Source organism: Salvia splendens, chromosome 16 (genome assembly GCF_004379255.2).
Source record: "Salvia splendens isolate huo1 chromosome 16, SspV2, whole genome shotgun sequence".
NCBI lineage: Eukaryota > Viridiplantae > Streptophyta > Magnoliopsida > Lamiales > Lamiaceae > Salvia > Salvia splendens.
In genome coordinates, this window is record NC_056047.1 from 21,768,961 (window position 1) to 21,790,272 (window position 21,312).

General features: G+C 38.6%; 3 protein-coding genes across 3 annotated transcripts; 1 reads left to right on the plus strand and 2 right to left on the minus strand.

Annotated features, from left to right (window-relative positions):
* The first annotated feature begins 558 nt into the window (after nt 1-558).
* LOC121772676 (14-3-3-like protein 16R) lies at nt 559-2,557 on the plus strand. The gene is made up of 4 exons (XM_042169868.1): nt 559-1,100; nt 1,752-1,874; nt 2,099-2,215; nt 2,304-2,557. The coding sequence occupies exons 1-4, from the start codon at nt 624-626 to the stop codon at nt 2,349-2,351; spliced, it is 765 nt and encodes a 254-aa protein (XP_042025802.1). The 5' UTR covers nt 559-623; the 3' UTR covers nt 2,352-2,557.
* Nucleotides 2,558-5,139: 2,582 nt separating this feature from the next.
* On the minus strand, nt 5,140-6,783 carry LOC121771562 (histone H3.3). The gene is made up of 4 exons (XM_042168375.1): nt 6,680-6,783; nt 5,761-5,909; nt 5,592-5,682; nt 5,140-5,508 (listed from the first exon to the last, which is right to left on the minus strand). Exons 2-4 carry the CDS (start codon nt 5,907-5,909, stop codon nt 5,338-5,340), a joined length of 411 nt encoding a protein of 136 aa, XP_042024309.1. The 5' UTR covers nt 6,680-6,783; the 3' UTR covers nt 5,140-5,337.
* Nucleotides 6,784-10,572: 3,789 nt separating this feature from the next.
* Nucleotides 10,573-21,153, minus strand: LOC121770348 (glutathione S-transferase T3-like). The gene is made up of 3 exons (XM_042167092.1): nt 20,668-21,153; nt 19,131-20,596; nt 10,573-10,580 (listed from the first exon to the last, which is right to left on the minus strand). The coding sequence occupies exons 2-3, from the start codon at nt 19,861-19,863 to the stop codon at nt 10,573-10,575; spliced, it is 741 nt and encodes a 246-aa protein (XP_042023026.1). The 5' UTR covers nt 19,864-20,596; nt 20,668-21,153.
* Between the last annotated feature and the right edge of the window lie 159 nt (nt 21,154-21,312).

A 21,312-nucleotide genomic window follows, 5' to 3' on the forward strand; every position in this document is an offset into this window, starting at 1 on the left:
GATCTTATTCGTGTATTGTTAATGTGCGTTTTATGGTTTGTAATATTGACTCTATGGGTACCTTTTCCCTTGAGTCTACTTCCCCCATCGGCCTACTTAGCTTCGGCTCTTAGGCATGTATCCCTCGAGTATGCCCATATCTTACCGATTTACTTCCTCCATTCCTTGTTAATTAAAGTGTTTCCAATCGGCACAGAGTTTAAGAATACTGTGTTAAGTGGAGTGCGAATAAAGCAATAGAAAATAAAATAAAAAAGATAAAAAGAGAATAAAATAAATAGATAATTTTTTTTTTTTAGAAATAAAAATGACTCTATTAAGTCGGAACTTTCCAAAATAATAAAATGACCCTGCGTAGAACGGATTGACTACATTTCGTATTACCATATTTTAGCTTAGTTTGAGATAAATTTGAGAAGTCAACAAAGTATATTTTGCAGTCCAACATATTAAACGAAGCCTATTTGGCCACGACGCAATAGCGGACGTCCAAAAAAAAAAACCAAGCCCATTTAGCCCAATCTATTAAACCAATAAATAACGCAAAACCGTGTTCATATTCATATACTATCGCAGTCTCTCTCTCAAAAAAATCGTTTCCAGCAGTAGAGAAACCGATCGAAATGGCGTCCCCACGCGAGGAGCACGTGTACATGGCCAAACTGGCGGAGCAGGCCGAGCGCTACGAGGAGATGGTGGAGTTCATGGAGAAGGTCGTCGGCGCCGTCGACGGCGACGAGCTCTCCGTCGAGGAGCGCAACCTCCTCTCCGTCGCCTACAAAAACGTCATCGGCGCTCGCCGCGCCTCCTGGCGCATAATCTCCTCCATCGAGCAGAAGGAGGAGAGCCGCGGCAACGACACGCACGTCTCCTCCATCAAAACCTACAGATCTAAGATCGAGTCCGAGCTCTCCTCCATTTGCGACGGCATACTCAACCTACTCGACACCAAACTCATCGGATCTGCCGCCACCGGCGACTCCAAGGTCTTTTACTTGAAGATGAAGGGCGATTATCATCGCTACTTGGCCGAATTTAAGACTGGATCCGAGCGCAAGGATGCCGCTGAGAACACTCTCTCCGCTTACAAGTCTGCTCAGGTTAGGCTTTCCAGATTCATTCATTTAATTTTTTTTAACTGTATTGAATTAGGTTCAGTTGATTTCGTGATTCTTAGGAAGTTCCGCACTCGATTCGTAAACTGTTGCTAAATAGCCCTATCACCATAAGTTAAATTGATGTTCGATTTGGAAATTTTAGCTAAATAGAACTGCATCACTTGTTAAATTCATGCTTGATTTGGTAATTGTAGCGAAATGGAACTGCATCACTTGTTAAATTCTCACTTGATTTAGAAATTGCAGCTAACTATAACTGTCATCATAACTCATATTGATGTTTGATTTGAAAATTGTAGCTAAGTTTCCCTATCATTATAAGTTATATTGATGTTCGATTTGGAAATTTTAGCTAAATAGAACTGCATCTGATGTTAAATTCATGCTTGATTTGGAAATTGTAGCGAAATGGAATTGTTACTATTGTGGACTATGTTTATAGATTTAGATCCATACCATACTCCTAAGTCGAACTAGCACTTTTATTTTGAATGTGTGCACATAAATAAATGTTGAGATTTGCTTCAATCTGTTTATACATTTACTGAAAAGACAATAAACTATCAAGTACTTAATAAGCTTCCGGATTACATGGATTATAACTACGAATCGTGCTAATTTATGGTCTTACAGGAGATTGCGAATACCGAGCTTGCCCCAACACATCCAATCCGGCTTGGGCTAGCACTTAACTTCTCAGTCTTCTACTACGAGATTCTCAATTCTCCTGACCGAGCTTGTAACCTTGCCAAACAGGTATCATCAAGAATTCCAACTTTACATGCTCTCTCTTTCTCTATTGTTGTTAATTGTACAAGGATTTCGCTACACTAATTTTATAATGTATTGTTTTGCTTGGAAGTGGGGATTCAAGTGAAAAACTCACCATCACAAGTTCTTGAAATAAACTAAATCGGGCTTGCTTTCATGATTCTGAATATTGGTCTGTTAGTTATATAATATTTGGTTATCCTTTTAAGGCTTTTGATGAGGCCATTGCGGAGTTGGACACTCTAGGAGAGGAATCATACAAAGATAGCACCTTGATCATGCAGCTTCTCCGCGACAACCTTACTTTGTGGACCTCAGACATGCATGTAAGCTTGTTTTAAGTTTTAAAGCAAATCATGAATATGTTCCAAGTAAAATTTATTCACCAGTTCTGTTTTTTTATAACTTACACAGGAAGACGAAGATATCAAGGACGCAGCACCAAAGCCTGACAACGAATAGCTGCATTCAGGTCTCTTATCTGGGTGTCTTGCTATTATCTCTATAGTAGTCTTACAGTCTTCTTCTTTGAAGCGACCCCTTCGCTTCATGATTCTTCGCCTTTCATTTCCTTGCTAAACTCTGCTGATGTATGTGCCCAATTTGCTTATATAATTTGTGCCGATTTCTCTTTTTTTTTCCGAAAAAAAATCTCATTTATGTGTGAAGTCATCTTTGAGCATAATATTTTCATCAATTTCGCAAAGAAAAATGGCATTTTGATGGGGTCCAATCTAGAAAGTGATTTGGGATTCCCCAAAATATAGGGTACAATTTTGTTGGGAGTTAAGATTGGAGATTGGCATTGGCTGAGGGGATGTTGAAGGGTCGGATATGGTGGGGGCATTATTAATATTATCTACTTTAGGCTTTTCTCTCGTGATAGAAAGATCAACCAATCATCGGCCACTAGTTGGTGATGAGGCTGGAATCCTTCCCACCAATTTATGATTGGACAACCCCCATGCTTCACAATATCTTATGTAGCCATATTCAAACGATTCTATCCAAAACCAATGTAAAAACTAAGTATTAGCTAACATTTCGACATGATATGAACATTCCACATGAAACTAAATAGATTTAGATCAAACTTTTTTGAATTTATTTACTTAAGTTTTAATTATGTAAATCAAGTTTAATCGTGTAAATCGAGTTTGTGTTGTTATCTTGTTGTTATCGAGTCCTGTCGGGTCATCGTTTTATTATTGGCCGAGAGAGCCTTTTCAAATAAAGATTTTAAGCCTCGTCGTGTGGAAATGGAGGCAAAACAATGTTACATGAAGTTGCAAAGTAATGGTAATGGTGGAGGTGGTGACGAAGAAACTATTACTTTTTCATATCACTATTGTTATTCCATAACAACTTTATTTTCTTCTATATTGTTGTTGCACTCATTTATAAAAACAAAATTATTTTCCTCATTTTATCCTTAGCTAATAAACAATCAGGATAAGTTAGGGACTAAAAAGAGTTGAGATCGGACTTCCTGTCGAGTTTACTGCTGATTAAATTAGGACTTGAATTTGAGATCTAGTCTTTCAATAAAAATAGGAATTGACTTGGAACTTGAGAGAAGTGTTGATTTCCTCTATAGAGGCGGACAAAAAGTATGCAAGTTATAACCCTATGAATGATATTCTTGAATATTTATAATATCCCATAATTATCATTCCATATCTAGGTTTATAATTACATATATCTGGGTTTATCATGATATAAATTTTGAATGTTTCTGCATGGGATTTTCGAAATTTTCCTTCTTTTTCTCTCTATTATTCCGTCATATTTTCAGTCTCCTATATCATGAATAACAAGGGTTAGACCAGAGATCTATGGAGGTAGGACTAGGCCTAACCTATTTGAACTTTCAAATTTAATTGAGCCCTAAATTAATTCAAGTGAACAAGCATAATATTATTATGTGCCACGATCCAAAATAAAATAGATCTCTCGTGACCCCGTCCAATCCCCCAATTACGAATAATCTGAGCTATCTAGCATTTAAGATAAATATATACTCCTGCCGTCCTATAAGAATATGCACTCTTTTCTTTTTAGTCTCTCCCACAAAAATATGCACTTTTTAATTTTGAAAACTCTTTTCTCCACTAACAATATTTTAATTACTTTTTCTCTCTACTTCTCTCTTACTTTACCAATTTTGTATTAAAACTCATGCTGAATCTAAAGTTCATATTCTTTAGGGACGGAGGGAGTATATTTACTTTTTCTCTCTACTTCTCTCTTACTTTACCAATTTTGTATTAAAACTCATGTCGAATCTAAAGTTCATATTCTTTAGGGACGGAGGGAGTATTAATCTTCTGCAGCTGATTTCATTAACTAATGGATTTATCTTATATCAAAAAGTTGTCCAGTTCACTAAGCTAATTTATTATTTATAGAATTAATTTAACCATATGGATTTCCTAAGAATAATTACTCCAATTAAATCGATCTAGAAAAAGGCTCAGTTAATTAATGGGCTATAAAATATTTTAAATCAAGAAAATGAATTAAATTAAAAATGAGACAAGATTATATATCTAGATTTGAATGGTAAACAAATAGTACTAAACGATGATATGCCACTGACTAATATTGCTTAAATACCTAATTTAATCTGGTTAATTGTGTTGCATGTATGCATATATCTATGACAACTGACAACACTGAGGAAAAAAATGAAAATATTACAAAGTCATTTTGCACTATTATTAAAAAAATGGGCAAGGTCAATGATTTTAGAAAATTCAAAAATATGTTAAAAAAATCCAAAAGTGAAAGACTTCTCGTGGCATTATATCCTTGATTTATAGATCATTAACTCCATCTCATAATAAGAGTCACATTTTATCATTTTACGTCTCATAATGAGAGTCACATTTTATCATTTCCTATAATAAGAATCACATTTTATCATTTCGCGTCCTATAATAAGAATCACATTTTATCATTTCACTCTATTCCACGATAGACCAAAACCCAAACACACATCAAGAATACAATTCACTCTATTCCACGATAGACCAAAACCAAAACACACATGAAGAATACAAATGACCCAACATACTCGAGATTTTTAGGGTGCCGAGACAGTTTAAAACGACAAATATACTAAATTTTAGCAACTCATGTGTCGAGATAAAAGAACAATTGAATGAAACAAACAAGATTATAAAATGGAAGAGTACTAATAAGAATGAAACAAGTACTAATATAATAGAAAGCAAAAAGAGCGACTGAATTTTCAAAAACCCAAGGCAATTCTTACCATTATAAGCACAATACCAGAATATTTGAATACCAAAGTTTCTAAAACACAAACATTTAACTACTAGAAGTCTGATATTATCTACCAACATAACCAACTAAACAATTCCACCACCATATACCCACAACCACCACCACCACCACCACATTTTGACAAAATCAATCAGCAACTTCAAGCACGCTCGCCTCTGATCCGACGGGCAAGTTGAATATCCTTCGGCATTATGGTCACACGCTTGGCATGGATGGCACACAAGTTGGTGTCTTCAAACAGACCCACAAGGTAGGCCTCAGCAGCCTCCTGCAGAGCCAAAACTGCATGGCTCTGGAAACGCAGATCAGTCTGCAACGAAGCACAGATTGACGAGTAAGAATTTCATCCAACTTATTCAGTAAGAATTCAAGATTTATTAGTTCTCAGTCTACCTTGAAGTCCTGCGCAATTTCACGGACGAGCCTCTGGAATGGCAGCTTCCTAATCAAGAGCTCAGTACTCTTCTGGTACTTGCGAATTTCACTGTTAAAACAACAACAAGACTGTCAACTTAAGTATAAGCATACAAAGCTAATAACAGTTCAGTTTGAGCCCACTCACCGAAGAGCAACAGTTCCGGGGCGGTATCTGTGAGGCTTCTTCACTCCACCAGTGGTCGGGGCAGACTTACGAGCAGCCTTAGTAGCAAGCTGCTTCCTGGGAGCCTTTCCTCCAGTAGACTTACGAGCGGTCTGCTTGGTACGAGCCATCTGCAACAAAATTCAATTCATAATTATTATGCCATTTTCAATAGGAAACACATAAAATTCTCTGATTGAATAAAAATCAATTCAACATAAACCAGCAGCTTAAACATATGAACATGACAATTGTAACATAGCAAACTATAACCAAAACTATTTCTTAATTAGAAATCAACAAGTTAACTAAATTCTTAGATCAAAAACATTATCGCCAACACTATAAATTGTAGCATAGCTAACTACAACCAACACCAACTCCTAATTCGAAATCAACAAGTGGACTAAATTCTCATAGATTAAACGTATGATCATTATCGCCAACACTAAAAATTGCAACACAGAAAAATACAACCAAATATAATTCCTAATTAGCAATCAGTAGGCGGAAGTAAATCCTTCAATTAAATGCTAGCATCTGTCTTCCAAAACCATGGCAACAATGTAAAATCAAACGCGATTATTGAAAAATAGAGCTCACACGAATCTATCGAAGGCTAGTTTCAAGTATTTCCCCTAATTCACATCCCGATCATCACTACTTTCATCGCACCAGAAAAACCCTAATTTCAACAAAATTGAAATCACATAAACATAAACAACACTATCTCACGAATTCTCTCAACTAACAATCTCGCAATTAGCATCACGGCTAAATGCATAACCCTAACCACACAACCTCAAACCCTAATCATGTAAAAAGGATGAATCAATAAACGATTGAATACCAATCGAAAAATCCGGCAAAGATAACGTAAAGAAGAATGCAGGAAACTCACCTTTCACTCGACAGAGCTCTGTGTTTCAATTAATATTCAAACTTGAATCGAATATCTCTTCCCTCTTTTCTCTCTTCTCGGAGGAGTAGACGATTAAAATAAAGTAGGAGGAGGCTGAGGCGTATTTATAGGAAGGTTGATGGATAGAATCTGACGGTCACTAATCATTGTCGTTTGTCCTTCCCTAATCAAATCTGACGGTGTCGGGTGCGGCAATTTGTGTTTCTTCGCATTATATGTACGGCTGCGATTAGCCGATGGGCTCTGTGACGCGGATCGAGATGGCTTAGTACCGATGCTAATTGGTTTATTAACTTTGCTAATACTGATTTCATTGATTGCCATATTTAAGTTTAGATTGCCTAATTACAACATATTTTCAAATTTAAATCCTGAATTGCATTTAGGTTTTACAAAATTAAAAATAACGTAACAATTTTTTTGAAATATGGAAATATCGTGATCTCTTTTCCTATTTTGCACCTGAAGTCATTAAGGGTATATTTTTTATTTCTTTAATTATTTTAGACTGAAGAATGTAGTGAGATTTTGTTTTTAATTATAAAGAAATAAATTTGATTTATTCTTTGATTTTTTTTATTAATTGTGGAAACTATTTAAACATTACTATTACAAATTGATTGAATATGGCTTGATTTGATACTTATTTTATGTTGAAGCTATTTTTAAAATAAAATTAAATTATATTTAACCAAAAATATTTTACTTATATTTCAAATTGATATAATATAGACTGATTTTGTTTCTATGTATGTATGTATAAATTTGAAATCAATTGAACTAAAATCACCTTTAAGAACTCATTTATGACACACATACATCCTCAATCTTGGTAATTGATCACTTCTATTTATCGCCAAATAACGAACTAAAATCATAACCACATTGCTAATGATATAGGTAATGTTTTTGCCCTTGCCACTTGGCAAATTTTTATCATATGAGAAATTACAAGACAAATTTTAAAGATAAGTTGGGGGAAAATCAGAGAAATAATAGTAGTTGTGGTGTGATCATGAAATGAAATATATTTATTGGATGTTGCAATGGAATAATAAAAGGGACAATCAAAAGAGTTGGTTCAATTTTTCTCTGAAAAACCTGACCCAATTGGCCAAAGAAAACGAAAATAAAAACTAAAACAAAATTCTAATTTAATCAAAAAAAAAATTTTAAAAAAACAAAAGCGTAGGTGCAGTCAGGCTTGGGGCGCGAGCACCATGAGATTGGCTGTGTGGTGTGCATGCCCGCTAGCGTGCCCTCCGAGAAGAGCCCGCAGTTCACCAAGTATCATTTGAGAAATAAGCAAGTCATGTTTCGGTCACATATCACATTGTGTATGTATGAATAACATATTTTGATTTTATTTGAGTTTTCATTCAAGCTTACATCAGACACTAGCCTTCAGATCCAAACCAAATTTTTTAACACAAAATAAGAGCATTAGAGCATCCACAACCGTGCTCTTGCCAGCGGCACGGTTGTGGGCCCGGGCGGTACTATTCATGCCTGCTCTCTGGCAAGAGCACAACACCCACAACTGTGCTCTTCCGCAAGGACGAGCACAATTAATATAAAATTCAATTACACAAAAACATTTTCATAATACTAAAATTCATTAAAAAAACCACAATAAAAATAACAAATTACAAATAAAATAAAAAGACATAATTAAAATCCTAAAAATTAAAAATTACATAATTAAAATACTAAAAATTAAAAATTACATAATTAAACTCCTAAAAATTAAAAATTACATAATTATTGGCTAATATAACCCGAGGAAGACTACGCATCCGGCGGCACCAACCCCAATTGTTTTTGGAGACCCAATATCATGGACTCGTGCGTTTGAAGTTGCGTGGGGGTCATAGTTGACCTATCGGCCATATTGAGTTGGGCCAAAAGGGCCCACAACGAGTTGTTCGGGGTGGAGGTGGAACATAGGGTGCAGGTTCGGGAGCAGGGGCAGATGGAGTCGCGGCGCGACGTCGTTCGGCCGCCGCCTTCTTCCTACCTTGCGGTCGGCGTCGGGAACCGCTTGGTTGGGCATCGGGGCTACCCAAGTTAGCTTCGGCGAGTTGGCTAGCCACTTCTTCGCCGGCGTCGGATAGGGATGCCGACCGTGAGCGTTTGGAGGAGCCGCTAGAGGAGGATGTTATGCCTCCCTTATACTTCGGGTGCGTCCGCGTCTCCTGCCAAACGTTAAGATATTTGAACGACTTACCGTTCATGGATTGGTAGGTGCTCAGCGAGGCGGTGATGATGTCGACCTCGCTTCGGCCGCTCCCGGTATTCCGGGACTCCTGGATGAAATAGCCGTTGAACTTGCCAATTTCTTCGTTGGCTCGGCCGATGCAGTTGCGCACCATACTCTCGTTGCGCTCGATCGTTCCCGGCGGCCGGTGTGCATTGTACCGGCTAGAGACGCGCCACCAAAAGTGATCGCCGGATTGGTTCGTTCCAACCACCGCATCTTCGGAGATTTCCAAGTACGCCTTGAACAATCTTTCCATCTCCGCCGGTGAGTACGGTGTGCGGACACCGGCGCGAGATGGAGGATTCGGCATTTGGGAAGGGGCGCGAGGCCTAGGCTCCGGTGTCCACCCGTAGCGCCCATCGGAGGCACCTTGATCGTCGATTGGGTATGGCCGGTAGCCACTCGGAACGCCCGAATCTTGGGTGAGAGGAGGGGCCGAATATTCCGTTTCCGGACTATGAAACGGTTGCGAACCGAACCATTCGGGGTTCCAACCGTGAGAGCCGCTTGGGTTGTCGTCGTTACCGGACATAGTGGTGTTGTAGGGTGTGAGAGGAAGATGAAAATGGATATGAGAGATTGATGATGAGAATTGTGTAGTGAAAGTGTGAATTTTTTGGAGTGAAATTGGGGGTATTTATAGATGAAAGTGTGTATTTTTGGGGTAAAAAAAATAAAAAAAAAATTAAAAAGTGGGGAAAAACGGTTATAAACGGATATAATTTTTTGGGGAAGTGAAAATTTTTTTTTTATTTTTTATCGATTTTTTTAATAAAAATCCGATTTTTTAAAAAATAAAAATAAAAAAATGTTTGAAACCAACGGCTATGCCGTTGGCGAATGGGAGACCGCCACGTGTGCGTCCGCTGGCACGGACGTGCTCGATACATCGAGCAGCGCCGTGCCAGCGGCGCGGTTGCAGCGGTGGCGGTCCTTCGCCTTGCCGCTGGCACGGACGGCGGTGGCGCCAACCGCCACCGCTGCGGATGCTCTTAACCACAACTTGACAATGTAAAATGTATATACTATTAGTTAGAAATTTGAGCTTCCACATGACTAATTTAATGTATATGATTATCTTACAATTGTCCAATTAAAATTATCCATTTGGGCTAAAAGGGTATTCATTCATTATGGAAATAAGTGTAGATACCATATGAGATTTTCTATTTAATGAGGGACGAATAGAAAATAAAGGAGCTTATATTTTATATAAATATAAGTTAGGGTTATGATCCCCAGACGTCAGAAGAACGTTCAATATCTCTATATTCTCTCGACAGACTATTGTGAAGGACGTCTCTGATCGTTTGGAAGATGCATAGATGCTGCAAAGTAATTTTACTGTTCAACTCAATATGGATTAAGGTAAACTTTCACTTTACAGTTTCTGTTCCTTCTCCATCGTTCTTGATTAATCATCATAGAGAGCTTTATACAATTGTTTATTCAATTATATTCCAACATATACAAAAATGGAAAACCTCAACACCTATTTCATTCTATTTTACAAAAGTACGAACAAATTACACCTAAATTTTGTAATATTAATAACAAACTATAAAACTCATAAACCCCAATATGCTAATAAAACATCAAATCATCTACAAATTTAAACACCTGCATTCAGATTTGACATAACAATTTAACATTCTCATAATATTGATTTGAATGCTCCATGGTCGTAGTATGATTTCACAAAAACCATTCCTCTTTTCATGACAGTTGTGATAACTTGTCAGCAATACATCTCTGAACTTCAAAACATGATAGTATAGTACATTGTCACGCTTTGACTTGGCACGAATTTTAAAAACTGTAATAAAAGTGAGTTGAAAATGTTAGTAGAATATGAGTCGTATTTTTAGTAATTTCATGAATCAGAGTTTAATTTCTTAGCATTATACGTGTTCTGGCATGCATTTAAGTGATCACTTTCTAAACCTGTTTGTGAATTGTGATACTTGGCTATGTCAATTCAGTTGGGCAGAAACTATTTCTCTTACTTATTGTATGCATGATTGCCTTGGTGGAGTATATCTTCTAAAGAACAATAGAAAAGGAGGACATACCTTTGATGGGGAAATGGTCGTTGGATTGAGGTCATCCACAACGTTGTTGCTATACTGTTCCTTAAACTATTATTTGCAGACCCCACTGTACTTTTTTACTTCATTCCTTAACTAAGGAACGAAAACTGCAACCCTCCGTTCCTTATCCATTCCTTAACCGTTCTTTATATTACTATTCATTCAATTTCATTTTTTATTTTTATTTCCAACCCAATTCAATTAAAACAAACACACTTCATTAAAAAACACACAACATAAAAAAAAGTACAACTTAAAATTTTAAAAAATAAAAAATACATAATTAAAATCCTAAAAAATTAAAAGTTGCATAATTTAAAATACAAATTTAAAGAAAAAAAACTACTCCGGGGGCGAATCATCCCTCGAAGGCGGTGGAGGTGCAATAGGAGGCGGAAGGCCAAGTTGTGCTGCCATATACACAATTCCGTTCCACCAGGCTTGGTATTGGGAGGGCGGGAAGCGGGAAGTGTCCGCCATTGTGGCGGCCATGTACACCGCCATAAGGGTGTTCGAGCCTCCCCCCGAGCCCGCCTTGCTTGATTCGCCTCGGCCCTTCCTCGCTCTAGCCGCTTTCGCCGCCTTCGTCCCTTGCGGCCGACGGCTGGATACCGCGGCATCGCTGGCCGTGCCCGCAAACTCCTGCGGTGCACCCTCTTGTGCGCCGCTGCCCTCACCGGTGTCACCAGACGAGTATTGGCCACTCGCCGTGTGCTTCATGCACTTTGAGGTTGAGCCCGAGCTGGAGCGGACACCACCGGCCCACCTTTCCTCGTCCTTGACGACCTGCCAAATATCAACATATTTGAATTGTTTACCGGTGTCCTGGTTGTAGACGCGCAAAGCCGCCCTCAGAATGTCGGCTCCCGAAGCTCCGCTTTGGTAGTGCGTCGCTTCGGTCGAGTAGATGCCGCAGAATATTTTGACATGTTTGTCGACTCGGCCAAAGTGAGAGCGAAGCATCGTATATGTGCGCTTTCGGGACCCTTTCGGCTTAATCTGGTGGTAGATCTCGGTGACCTTTTCCCAGAAGCACTTTTTGGGTTGTTGATTCCCGACGACGGGATCGTACGAGATGGTGATCCAGGCGTTGTACACTGCCATCGTTTCGTTGTTGCCGTACGGATACCGTCCTAGATCCTCCTCTTCCTCCTCCTCCTCGCCCGCCTCCGACTCCGCCCTAGAGCTTCCACCGCCTCGGCCTCCTCCCCTGCCTCGGCCTACTCCCAGAGTGGGTTCAACGGGGAAATCCTCCTGAATCTGGGATAATCCCTGCATATACCGCGGGGCGGAGGGACGAGCGTATGCATCCACGTCAAAAGTGGGTGGTTGGTACCCACCCGGCGTCGACGAACCGGAACCACCCAGTGTGTTGTACATGGTCTCCCAATCGTTAAACGTGTTGAGACCCCACCCACCGGAGCCGCCACCGCCGTAGTTGTCGTCGCCGGACATTTTGTGATGAGATGTTAGATGAAAATTGGAGAGGAAATGAAGTTGATTTAGGAAGAATAGATGTGTAGTTGTGTGTGAAATGAGGATGAATTAGGAGTATATATAGAGTAAAAAATATAATTTTTTTTTAAAAAAGATAAAGCGGATATAAACGGTAATATTACCGTTTACAGTTTTTTTAATATTTTTTTAAATTCAAATTTAAAAAAAGATTTATTGCGTCATCGTGACGACGCCCACTCGCGGGCAGGCGAGTGGGCGTCACGCATGGCGCAGGGGCGCGCCATGTCGCCATGGCGCGTGGCGTGACAGCCCGTCCCGCGTCTCGCAGGGACGGGTTACGGGATAAGATGGGAACGGTTCTGGGGCGGGACGGTGTGCCGCAACGCGTCGCGCGGGGGTTCCGTCCCTCCGGCACGGAACGCGGGACGGTTCCGCGCCGCGTTGCGGATGCTCTGAGACCTAAGCTAAAGAGTTCTATGTATGCAAATTTATTTTTGCTGGTTTAGAAGAGGTGATTGGAGAGTTTGGGATAAGAAATGATAATCGATTGATTGGAGACTTTCTTCGATTAACTTCAAGTCTTCAACTTTCATTGGAATTTGGTAACTTAAATCAAAGTCCAATTAAACTATATGTGGTTTGATCACATAAAAAAATTTAGAGTCCAAATTAATATATTACACTTTGGGCCTAAATAATCTATAAATATATAAAAAGAGAGTTTTGGAAATATTTGTAAAACTGCTATTTGAAATTAAAAATATAATTTAATTAAACCTAATTATATGATTAATAACTTAGTTACACGTACGGTTAAAAATATATTAAAAATATATAAAAAAGGGAGTTTTGGAAATATTTATAAAACTGCTATTTGAAATTAAAAATATAATTTAATTAAACCTAATTCTATGATTAATAACTTAGTTACACGTACGGTTAAAACTAAAATACTCCATTAAACTGCGTTTCATGAAAATAAAAAGGAATCCCGAATTGAAAATTGCATGAATGGCGTGAGTAATGGTATGTGATCATGGGAGTGTTAGAATTGGTATACTGAAAAGCATATTTCGAGCATATTGCATGGATATAATTGCTTGTATACAATAAACTCTACAATCCATTTTTTAACCCAAGGCGAGAAGAAGTAATTTTATCGCATTGGTGTTTGCTTATGCATTTATAAGATGTTTCTCAAACATTTAAATGCATAAGAAACAAACAAGTATAATTCTTCTGCATAGTAGACTGGTAGTGAACGACGTTCACAGAAGGTGACGCAGTCAGTCCTTTGTAGAAGATAAATATAATTTCACAGCCTAGATAGGCTTTAACTACCTATCGTGAAAGGTTGTAGTGCCAGTTCGCATGTTTCCTTACCTTAGGAAATAAATGACATTGGTGTGGTATAGCACTAAAGGATCTAACAGTTGAGATAATTCTTTCTTGCTATTTACTGATAGATGAGGTCTCGATGATTGTTATTTCTTAATCATTGTTGACATAACATTGAACATACGATATTGATTATTAGGGGTGGGGATTCGGTCGGTTCGGTTAGAACTGAACCGATTAGTCGGTCAACCGACTCCCATTTCTTCTGAAATCCAGAACCGAAACCGAACCCTTTGTCGGTTCGGTTCCTTAAGGAACCAATCGGTTAAAACCGACAGGGTCTTCGGTTCCAACGAAAGGAACCGAAATCAAATGCAATACATTCTGTAAAAATAAAAAATAACGGAGCCTGTTATTGTTGGGCTCGATCTTTGGTGAAGAAGAAGGATAGATTCAACAGAAGCTTACCACCTACGCTGGGAGCTGCTTGTGTGAGTTAGTGGTTGTTTAGACTATTCATGATCATATTATCTTAGTGACAAGGTGAGCTTGTTACTTTTGAAATGGGGAGAACAAACTTTGGGACTATTCACGATCATTATCTAATTTTGGAGTTTGCAATCACACACCAAAAATTAGTTTGAAGTCAAAATTAGTTTGCAGTGAAGTTTGTAGAAGCGGAGAGAGCAGAATCTTAATAATTTAGGGTTTTAACCATTTTACATTTTACTTTTAAGTTTTTTATAAATGATAAATTAAAATGAATATAGTGAAAATTAAATTTCAATCCACTAATCGCGGTTCTTCGGTTCTAACCCTTCGGTTCTCGGTTAGAACCGAGAACCGCCTAAATCCAAAACCTACTACCCTAACCGAACCTTAACCTTATATTTTGGTTCTCGGTTAACCGATAACCGAAAAAATAAGGTTCGGTTATCGGTTAACCAAGAACCGAGAACCGTTTCCCCACCACTATTGATTATGCACTACTTTGATTTTATCAAATGGTGCAGATTTTTCGCAATCCAAAAATCCTGATATCTTGGATAGTGGTGATCAATGTCTAGAGGTTCTAATATTGTTATTGCAATGAATCGTGTGTTGGGTGAGTGTAGTTTGATAATATCATCAAGAGGTGTTCAAAAAATGTTTTATTATTCAGAAACCCGACCGGTTGGAATTTATTCCAGAATAATAAATAAAGATTTTGAACTAGACAACTCTTGGAAAAAGATATTAATTAATTAAAGTCAAATAGCAGACTTAAATTAATTAATGGATATTTATATCTTAAACATGGGAAATAATAAATTAAAGAGGTAAAGCCCAGATTACTCGTAATTTGAGATTAGACGGGCAGTCAATATTATTATACTATAGTGGATGATAATAATATTCTGTTTGTATTTGAATTAAATTGGGGCTCAATTTAATTAGTAATAGTCCAATAGGTTTGGCACAAGTCCAACCTCTATGGATCCCTAATCTGGCCCACCATAACTCTATATAAAAGGAGATTAGAAATGAGATTTAACATAATTTTCGTGCTCCACTTTGGGAGTGGACGAAAAAATGGTTTTTTGACAAAACTGATATCCTGTCTCCTTTCTAATCAAGCCCATTTTCAATTTTGACAAGCTTTGCCCACCCAAAGGTCATAATATGAGTTCGGGATACAAATTAGAAGGTTCGTGGTTGAGTACGAATAACATCACATGAAGAAGGCGCAAACAATCGACGATTCTTTGGAGAATCAGATCGGTAATTCTAAATCGTAGGAATTCATGTTTTAGGTTTTAATTCCTTTTACATGAATTATGTGCGTTATTGGAATGCAATTCTGTGTTAACATGTGATAAATTGATCCCATAATCGGTCAAATATATCTGTAGATCTGATTTATTTGTGAATGCATGTCTTCCGCTGTGCAAGGGGCACCAAACCCCAGTAGGGAGCCCTTTGGCATTTCCCTTCTTATAACCTTCATTATCTTAATTTTATTGTTTATGGTGTTTTAATTTCATGTCTTTCTATATTCTCATTTTGTGCCTATAAAAGGCTTGGAATTGTATATGTATTACACACCAAGAAAAGCATTCTCCCTCATCCCCCAAGCCCTTTACTAATTGTGTATTTTAAAATTACTGTATTGCTTGATTCTCAGAGCTCCATCAACTTTATTGGTGTCTAGCGGGTTTGAGGTGCTTCTACATGCTAGGAGGAAGTCGTTTTATATTTGGAGATAATATGTCAATCCGAGGAGCACCAGCACAACATAATTTGTATTGTGCAAAGAGGGTTTTTTCCTCAACTCGACTTATAGTTCATTTTTTTATATTGTAATTTTCGCTCCCTTTACGATTATTTTTTCTTTAATAGTAATAATTAGAGTATCGTCGGTATATGATTAAAGAATTTTATCTAAATATTTCTGACAATTCTTAAGAGAATTGGGACATCCCTAAAACATGCTCATCTTTACACAATTTATTAGTACTATTTTTATTAGAATCGAGAAAGTGAAGTTTTACTCCATATTCAACTTTTTGATAATTAAATAAAGTGAAAAGTGGAAAAGTTTTTGAAGAATTTGTCTAGAACTATGTGTGTGTGACACCAATTTAATTCACTTGCAAACAGATGTTTACTTGTGAATGTGTTACTATTAGAAAAATAAATTGTTTCTCACTCAATGGTCCAACAATAAAGTAGGTTATTTAAATAGAATATTAATTAAGTAATTCTCATAATTTTACTACAGACAATATACTAGAATGATTCCATAATTTTAATTTCACCACAATTTTAATCTTCTATTTGGATACAACAAATATTTTGTTGATCTACTAAAAATATTTTATGTACCCAAACTTGCAAAGTATAATTTTATATAACATACCTATTTAAATACAATGTTATAAACTTACAATTCCTCATAGCAAGATATACTTATTTATTTTAAAAATTGTATGTATATGAAAACCAAATTATTAACTCAAAAAAGTTGTACGTCTAAGACCATTTTAAAGCTTAAAGTCCGTGAGAAATAATTTTGTCACGACCGCCCTTTAGGGTTAATAAATACGGGCGATCGTGATTAAAAGAACTTAATAAACAGACGAAGGAAACTAGGGTTTCAATAAAGAGTTTGACCAATAATTAATATTTAAATAAAAGAAGGGGCCAAGAGGTTGACATTATCCAAATAATTAGGTTCAAAGCTAAATGAATGAAGAGTAAAATCAATGTCTCAGCGGAAGCGTTCAAGAGAAAGAGGGACGTCATGTGTGGAGACACAACGACACTCGTTGTTCACAACTAACCAAACCATGCTTCCATTTTAAATTGCTCAACACCACCAATTGTTCGTCGTCGCTCAACCTGCACATAGGGAAAACACATGCAGGGCTGAGTACTTAATATACTCAGTGGGCTTATGCCGAAAATATTTGATGAAAGTTATGTCATCCATACCACAGTGAACTCGAGTTTTACATTTAGAAAAGAAATATCATCGAGTATCACAACACAATTTCCTAGACTGGCCAGTCAAAACAATCTCCCCACTTTCTCAACAATCATTCAATCACATCCTCTTTCCATAGTGCGACGAAAGTGTGGCCACACTATTCGCCCACGAGACCGGCCGACTAGCAAGGACGGCTCACGATCCCACCTGTGTACACAGCCTGATAGGGTTTGCGGCCCTACTCAGACCCGAATTCGTTTAACATAGCCCTATAGCCTAATGGAGCGAACTCACAAACTAGGCATCAGGCAACAATCTCAACATAGCCCTATAGCCTAATGGAGCGAACTCACAAACTAGGCATCAGGCGACAATCTCATCATCAAAACAAACATGGCATGACATAACAGTTTAAACCACCCTTATTACACCATAATCATACTTTTGAAAACGTTAAAGAGTTTCAGTAAAAGAAAGCCCACCTCGACTGCTTAATTCTCAAGTACTTTCTTCCCCTTGGTATCACGATTCATTTGCGAGGATTCACCTTTAGCATTTAGATAATACATAAATCAACACACTTTTCAAATAAAGAAATAAAATGCATGCATCCTATGTCTCCAAATTATTTTCCTCGCTCAAGATTATAAATTTTTCCTAATCAGTTGTTTTCAATTAATTTCGGCTACTCACGACCCACCCAATTATATTAGAAACAAGCACAAACCAAATAAATTAAGAGACCTAAATAAAGAAATAATATACTCCCATTTATTTACACGGCACCCTCACATTAAAAAAAATATCACCATCCCTTTCGTATGATAAAGTAGAAAGAATTGGAAGAAATACACAATTAAACAATTACTCCCCCTCCTAGCTACTACACGTATACTCCTTTACAAAACACATACACACCCATTTCCACCCTTTCCACTTTTCATCAAAATTAAACAAGAATAAAGAGAAAGGAAGAAAAAAACAAATAACACAAATACTTTTTTTATAAGAACACGTACTGCCTCTCAATCATCAAATATAAAAAAACAAATACTCTTTTCTTTTTCCTTTTTTTTATTTCACGGTACTGCCTCAGCTTTTAAACACACTACCTAGTCCAATAGTTAGCATGACAAAACTCCCAAGCCTACACAACACACGTACCCCCTTACCTGCCACTTTTATGGAAATACGGCCACCACTAGAGTAAAGGATTAGGATAAAATAAATGAATGAAACAAATAGTCCAATTCCAAGTTACACGTACACCTCTTTCTTTTCATTTTAGGGCATCAGTAACCCCGTCCCCATTTCCGGCCCCAAGTCCCCTCCACGTCATCATTCCTCTACAGTTGCGGCCCAGGCCCCAACTGCTGTAACCCTGCAGGCCGCAACTCGGGCCGCAACTAATAAATGACACTATTCACAACTCCAACCTATTTAACTCGAAAACGCAATTCGTTGAACAATTGAAACCGGGAAAATGCATTGTTCATTCGAAATTAACATTACATTACTAGACGAAGCAAATTTAAAATACAAGAAACCCGGGCCACGACTACTACTTCTTCATTTGGGCGCGAAGGTAGGCGATCATCTCACGGTGCAACTCGAGCTCCTCGTCCGACATCTTCGATGTATCCCTCGCTGTCAACTCCGTCAGCTGGCTCATCCGCCATGTAATATTCATCTCCGACAAAGTGTCGGACATCTTATCCAGAGACGGATTGGTCGGCGGTGGCACCATAGCGGAGTTGCTCGCAGCTGCCTTCCCCTTTGCTTTCCTCTTGGCCGCCTTTGTTCCTGTCGGGCGGCTCTGAATGCTAGGAGAGGAGTAGAAGACATCGTCGTCCGTCACGTTGAGGTCGATCGCCGGACCTCCTTCGCTCGAAGAGTAGTTTCCGGAGGCGGAAACTTTGGTTCTCTTCGCCGCCCCAGTTGCCGCCGGCTCAGCACCGCTGGTGTACTTCGGGCTCTTCTCGACGAGCTTCCAAACTTCGAAGTACTTGAAGGTCTTCTTCCCGTCAGTGAAGAACGCTTCCTTTGCCTTCTCGACGAGGTCCGCCTCGCTGTGCCCGCTCGGCCACATACGGACTACGTTGGCCCACTTTCCGTTCCACTTGCTCATATCCGCCTGGACCCGGCCCCAATGCTTGCGCAGCTTCACGTAGCTACACTCGCTCGACCCTTCCGGACGGCCAGCGTTATATTTCTGCGCAATCCGCTCCCAAAAAGCCTTGCCGTTCTGCTGGTTGCCGATGATAGGATCCTCGGAGACGTCGATGTAGTTCCTCGCAAGCCACATTGTCTCGGGCGGAGTGTACATCTTCGGCCCATCCTCCTCCCCGACCTTCTCCTTTCCCCGCTCTTGAGCGGGCTCCATCTCACTGACCTCGAACTCGTCGGTGTTGACCGGCGATGTAATGTCGCCGTTGCTACCGACTCCCGGACTAGGTTGTGTCTGCGATGGTTGCGATGACGGTATGTACCAATTGTTCGAGTTAACGAACTCCTCCATCTCACGTTGATCGCTGTTGAACCAATCCATTGGCGCCGAAACAAAGGGTATAATAGAGTATTGAAATGGAACGCGGGATTGAAATGGATGGAACGCAAGCTCGTATTTATAGACATCGAATTTAAAAAAAAATACAAAATTGGATTTGCGTACCGGCCCGAAGACCGTGTAACGCTGGGCCGGGACGCGGGACTTGCGGCCCGTCACCGTGCAACCCCGTCCCGGGCCGGGACGCGGGACGCTCCCCAGGCCGGTCACGCGTCACCGGGACGGGCCTGAGCCGTGCCGCCCTTCCGTGTAATGCATGGGACGGGCCGGGACTCGCGAGATGCGGCCCGGCCCCTTGCGTTACGCATGTTCTTACAAACACTACCAATTCATATACTCCCAAAGAAATAGTATGAGAAACAAACAGAAGAAGAAAGAAGACACACTCCAAACACACGCCGTATACTCCATTTTTCCAACACAAACACTCTTCCTTTTAAAACAAGCACTTGCAATATTAATCAAGAATTCAGAAACTCACATTCCAACATAAAAGCCGTCCTAAAATTTTGGTAAGTTTTTAATTACAAACTTTATTCTGAATTGAAATCCCGAATTGTCGTAATTTTGGATTGTTTTCAAATAATTACAGCTTAAGCGATCTAAGGCATGGAGGATGCAAGTGTATGGAATTGGGATTGAAGAAGGGTATACCTTAACTTTGCAGATTTGCAACTGAACGAAACAGGAACTCCCTCACTTTAGTTCTTGGTTTCTGACAAGAAGAATGAATGAGTTGATTTCCAAACATTGTAGAATAGCAGGAGAGAAATTCAGCAAGATTACCTTGAGTTAGATCGAGAAGAGATTGAGAAGAATTGGCCTTGTTCTTGTGAGTTCTTGCAGATTTGCAGAGAATTGAAAGTAGGAAAAAAAAACGATTGTGAATGAGTAGTACAGAGAGGAGGTGGTTGTGGTTGATAGATATGAGAGAGATTTATGGAGTGGGGGAAGAAAGGGACGGTTTTTAACGTGGAATGAGGGGGTGGATATGGGTAGTTAGTTTCGCAATCTTAATCAACGTTTTTTTTCATTTTATTTATATATGACGGAGGAGGAAAATCTCAGCAGAAACTTTAATTAAATTTGAATTAATGCAGCTTGGTGTCCAAGTCAACAGAGAAAAGATTTAGTTAGATTAGTTTAATTCACGGTCCTTTGTATTTTAATTTAATTGTGCAGTCCACAATTTATTTATCACAGACTGAATTTTTTTATATTATTTATTCAATTTATCCTATCCAACTCGCGGATTGAGTCCAATAAATTTATTCCTCACCGAGAGAAATTATTTTAAATTCTCGCAGTAATTTATTTCACAAGACTCTAATCCAGCAACAATTTCACTCAACAAATAAATTCACGGACTTCGTAATAAATATTTCATTAATTGCAAGTACTTTAGGGTTCAAAAATTAGGTTTAGAAAAAC

Excerpts from the sequence above, each read along its gene's own strand:
- LOC121772676 (XM_042169868.1), top strand. The coding sequence starts at position 624 with ATGGCGTCCCCACGCGAGGAGCACGTGTACATGGCCAAACTGGCGGAG. Across the intron at positions 1,101-1,751 it reads CCGCTTACAAGTCTGCTCAG|GAGATTGCGAATACCGAGCT; the intron begins GTTAGGCTTTCC and ends ATGGTCTTACAG. Across the intron at positions 2,216-2,303 it reads TGTGGACCTCAGACATGCAT|GAAGACGAAGATATCAAGGA; the intron begins GTAAGCTTGTTT and ends TAACTTACACAG.
- LOC121771562 (XM_042168375.1), bottom strand. The coding sequence starts at position 5,909 with ATGGCTCGTACCAAGCAGACCGCTCGTAAGTCTACTGGAGGAAAGGCT. Across the intron at positions 5,683-5,760 it reads CCCGGAACTGTTGCTCTTCG|TGAAATTCGCAAGTACCAGA; the intron begins GTGAGTGGGCTC and ends TTGTTTTAACAG. Across the intron at positions 5,509-5,591 it reads AAATTGCGCAGGACTTCAAG|ACTGATCTGCGTTTCCAGAG; the intron begins GTAGACTGAGAA and ends GCTTCGTTGCAG.
- LOC121770348 (XM_042167092.1), bottom strand. The coding sequence starts at position 19,863 with ATGGATTGGTTCAACAGCGATCAACGTGAGATGGAGGAGTTCGTTAAC.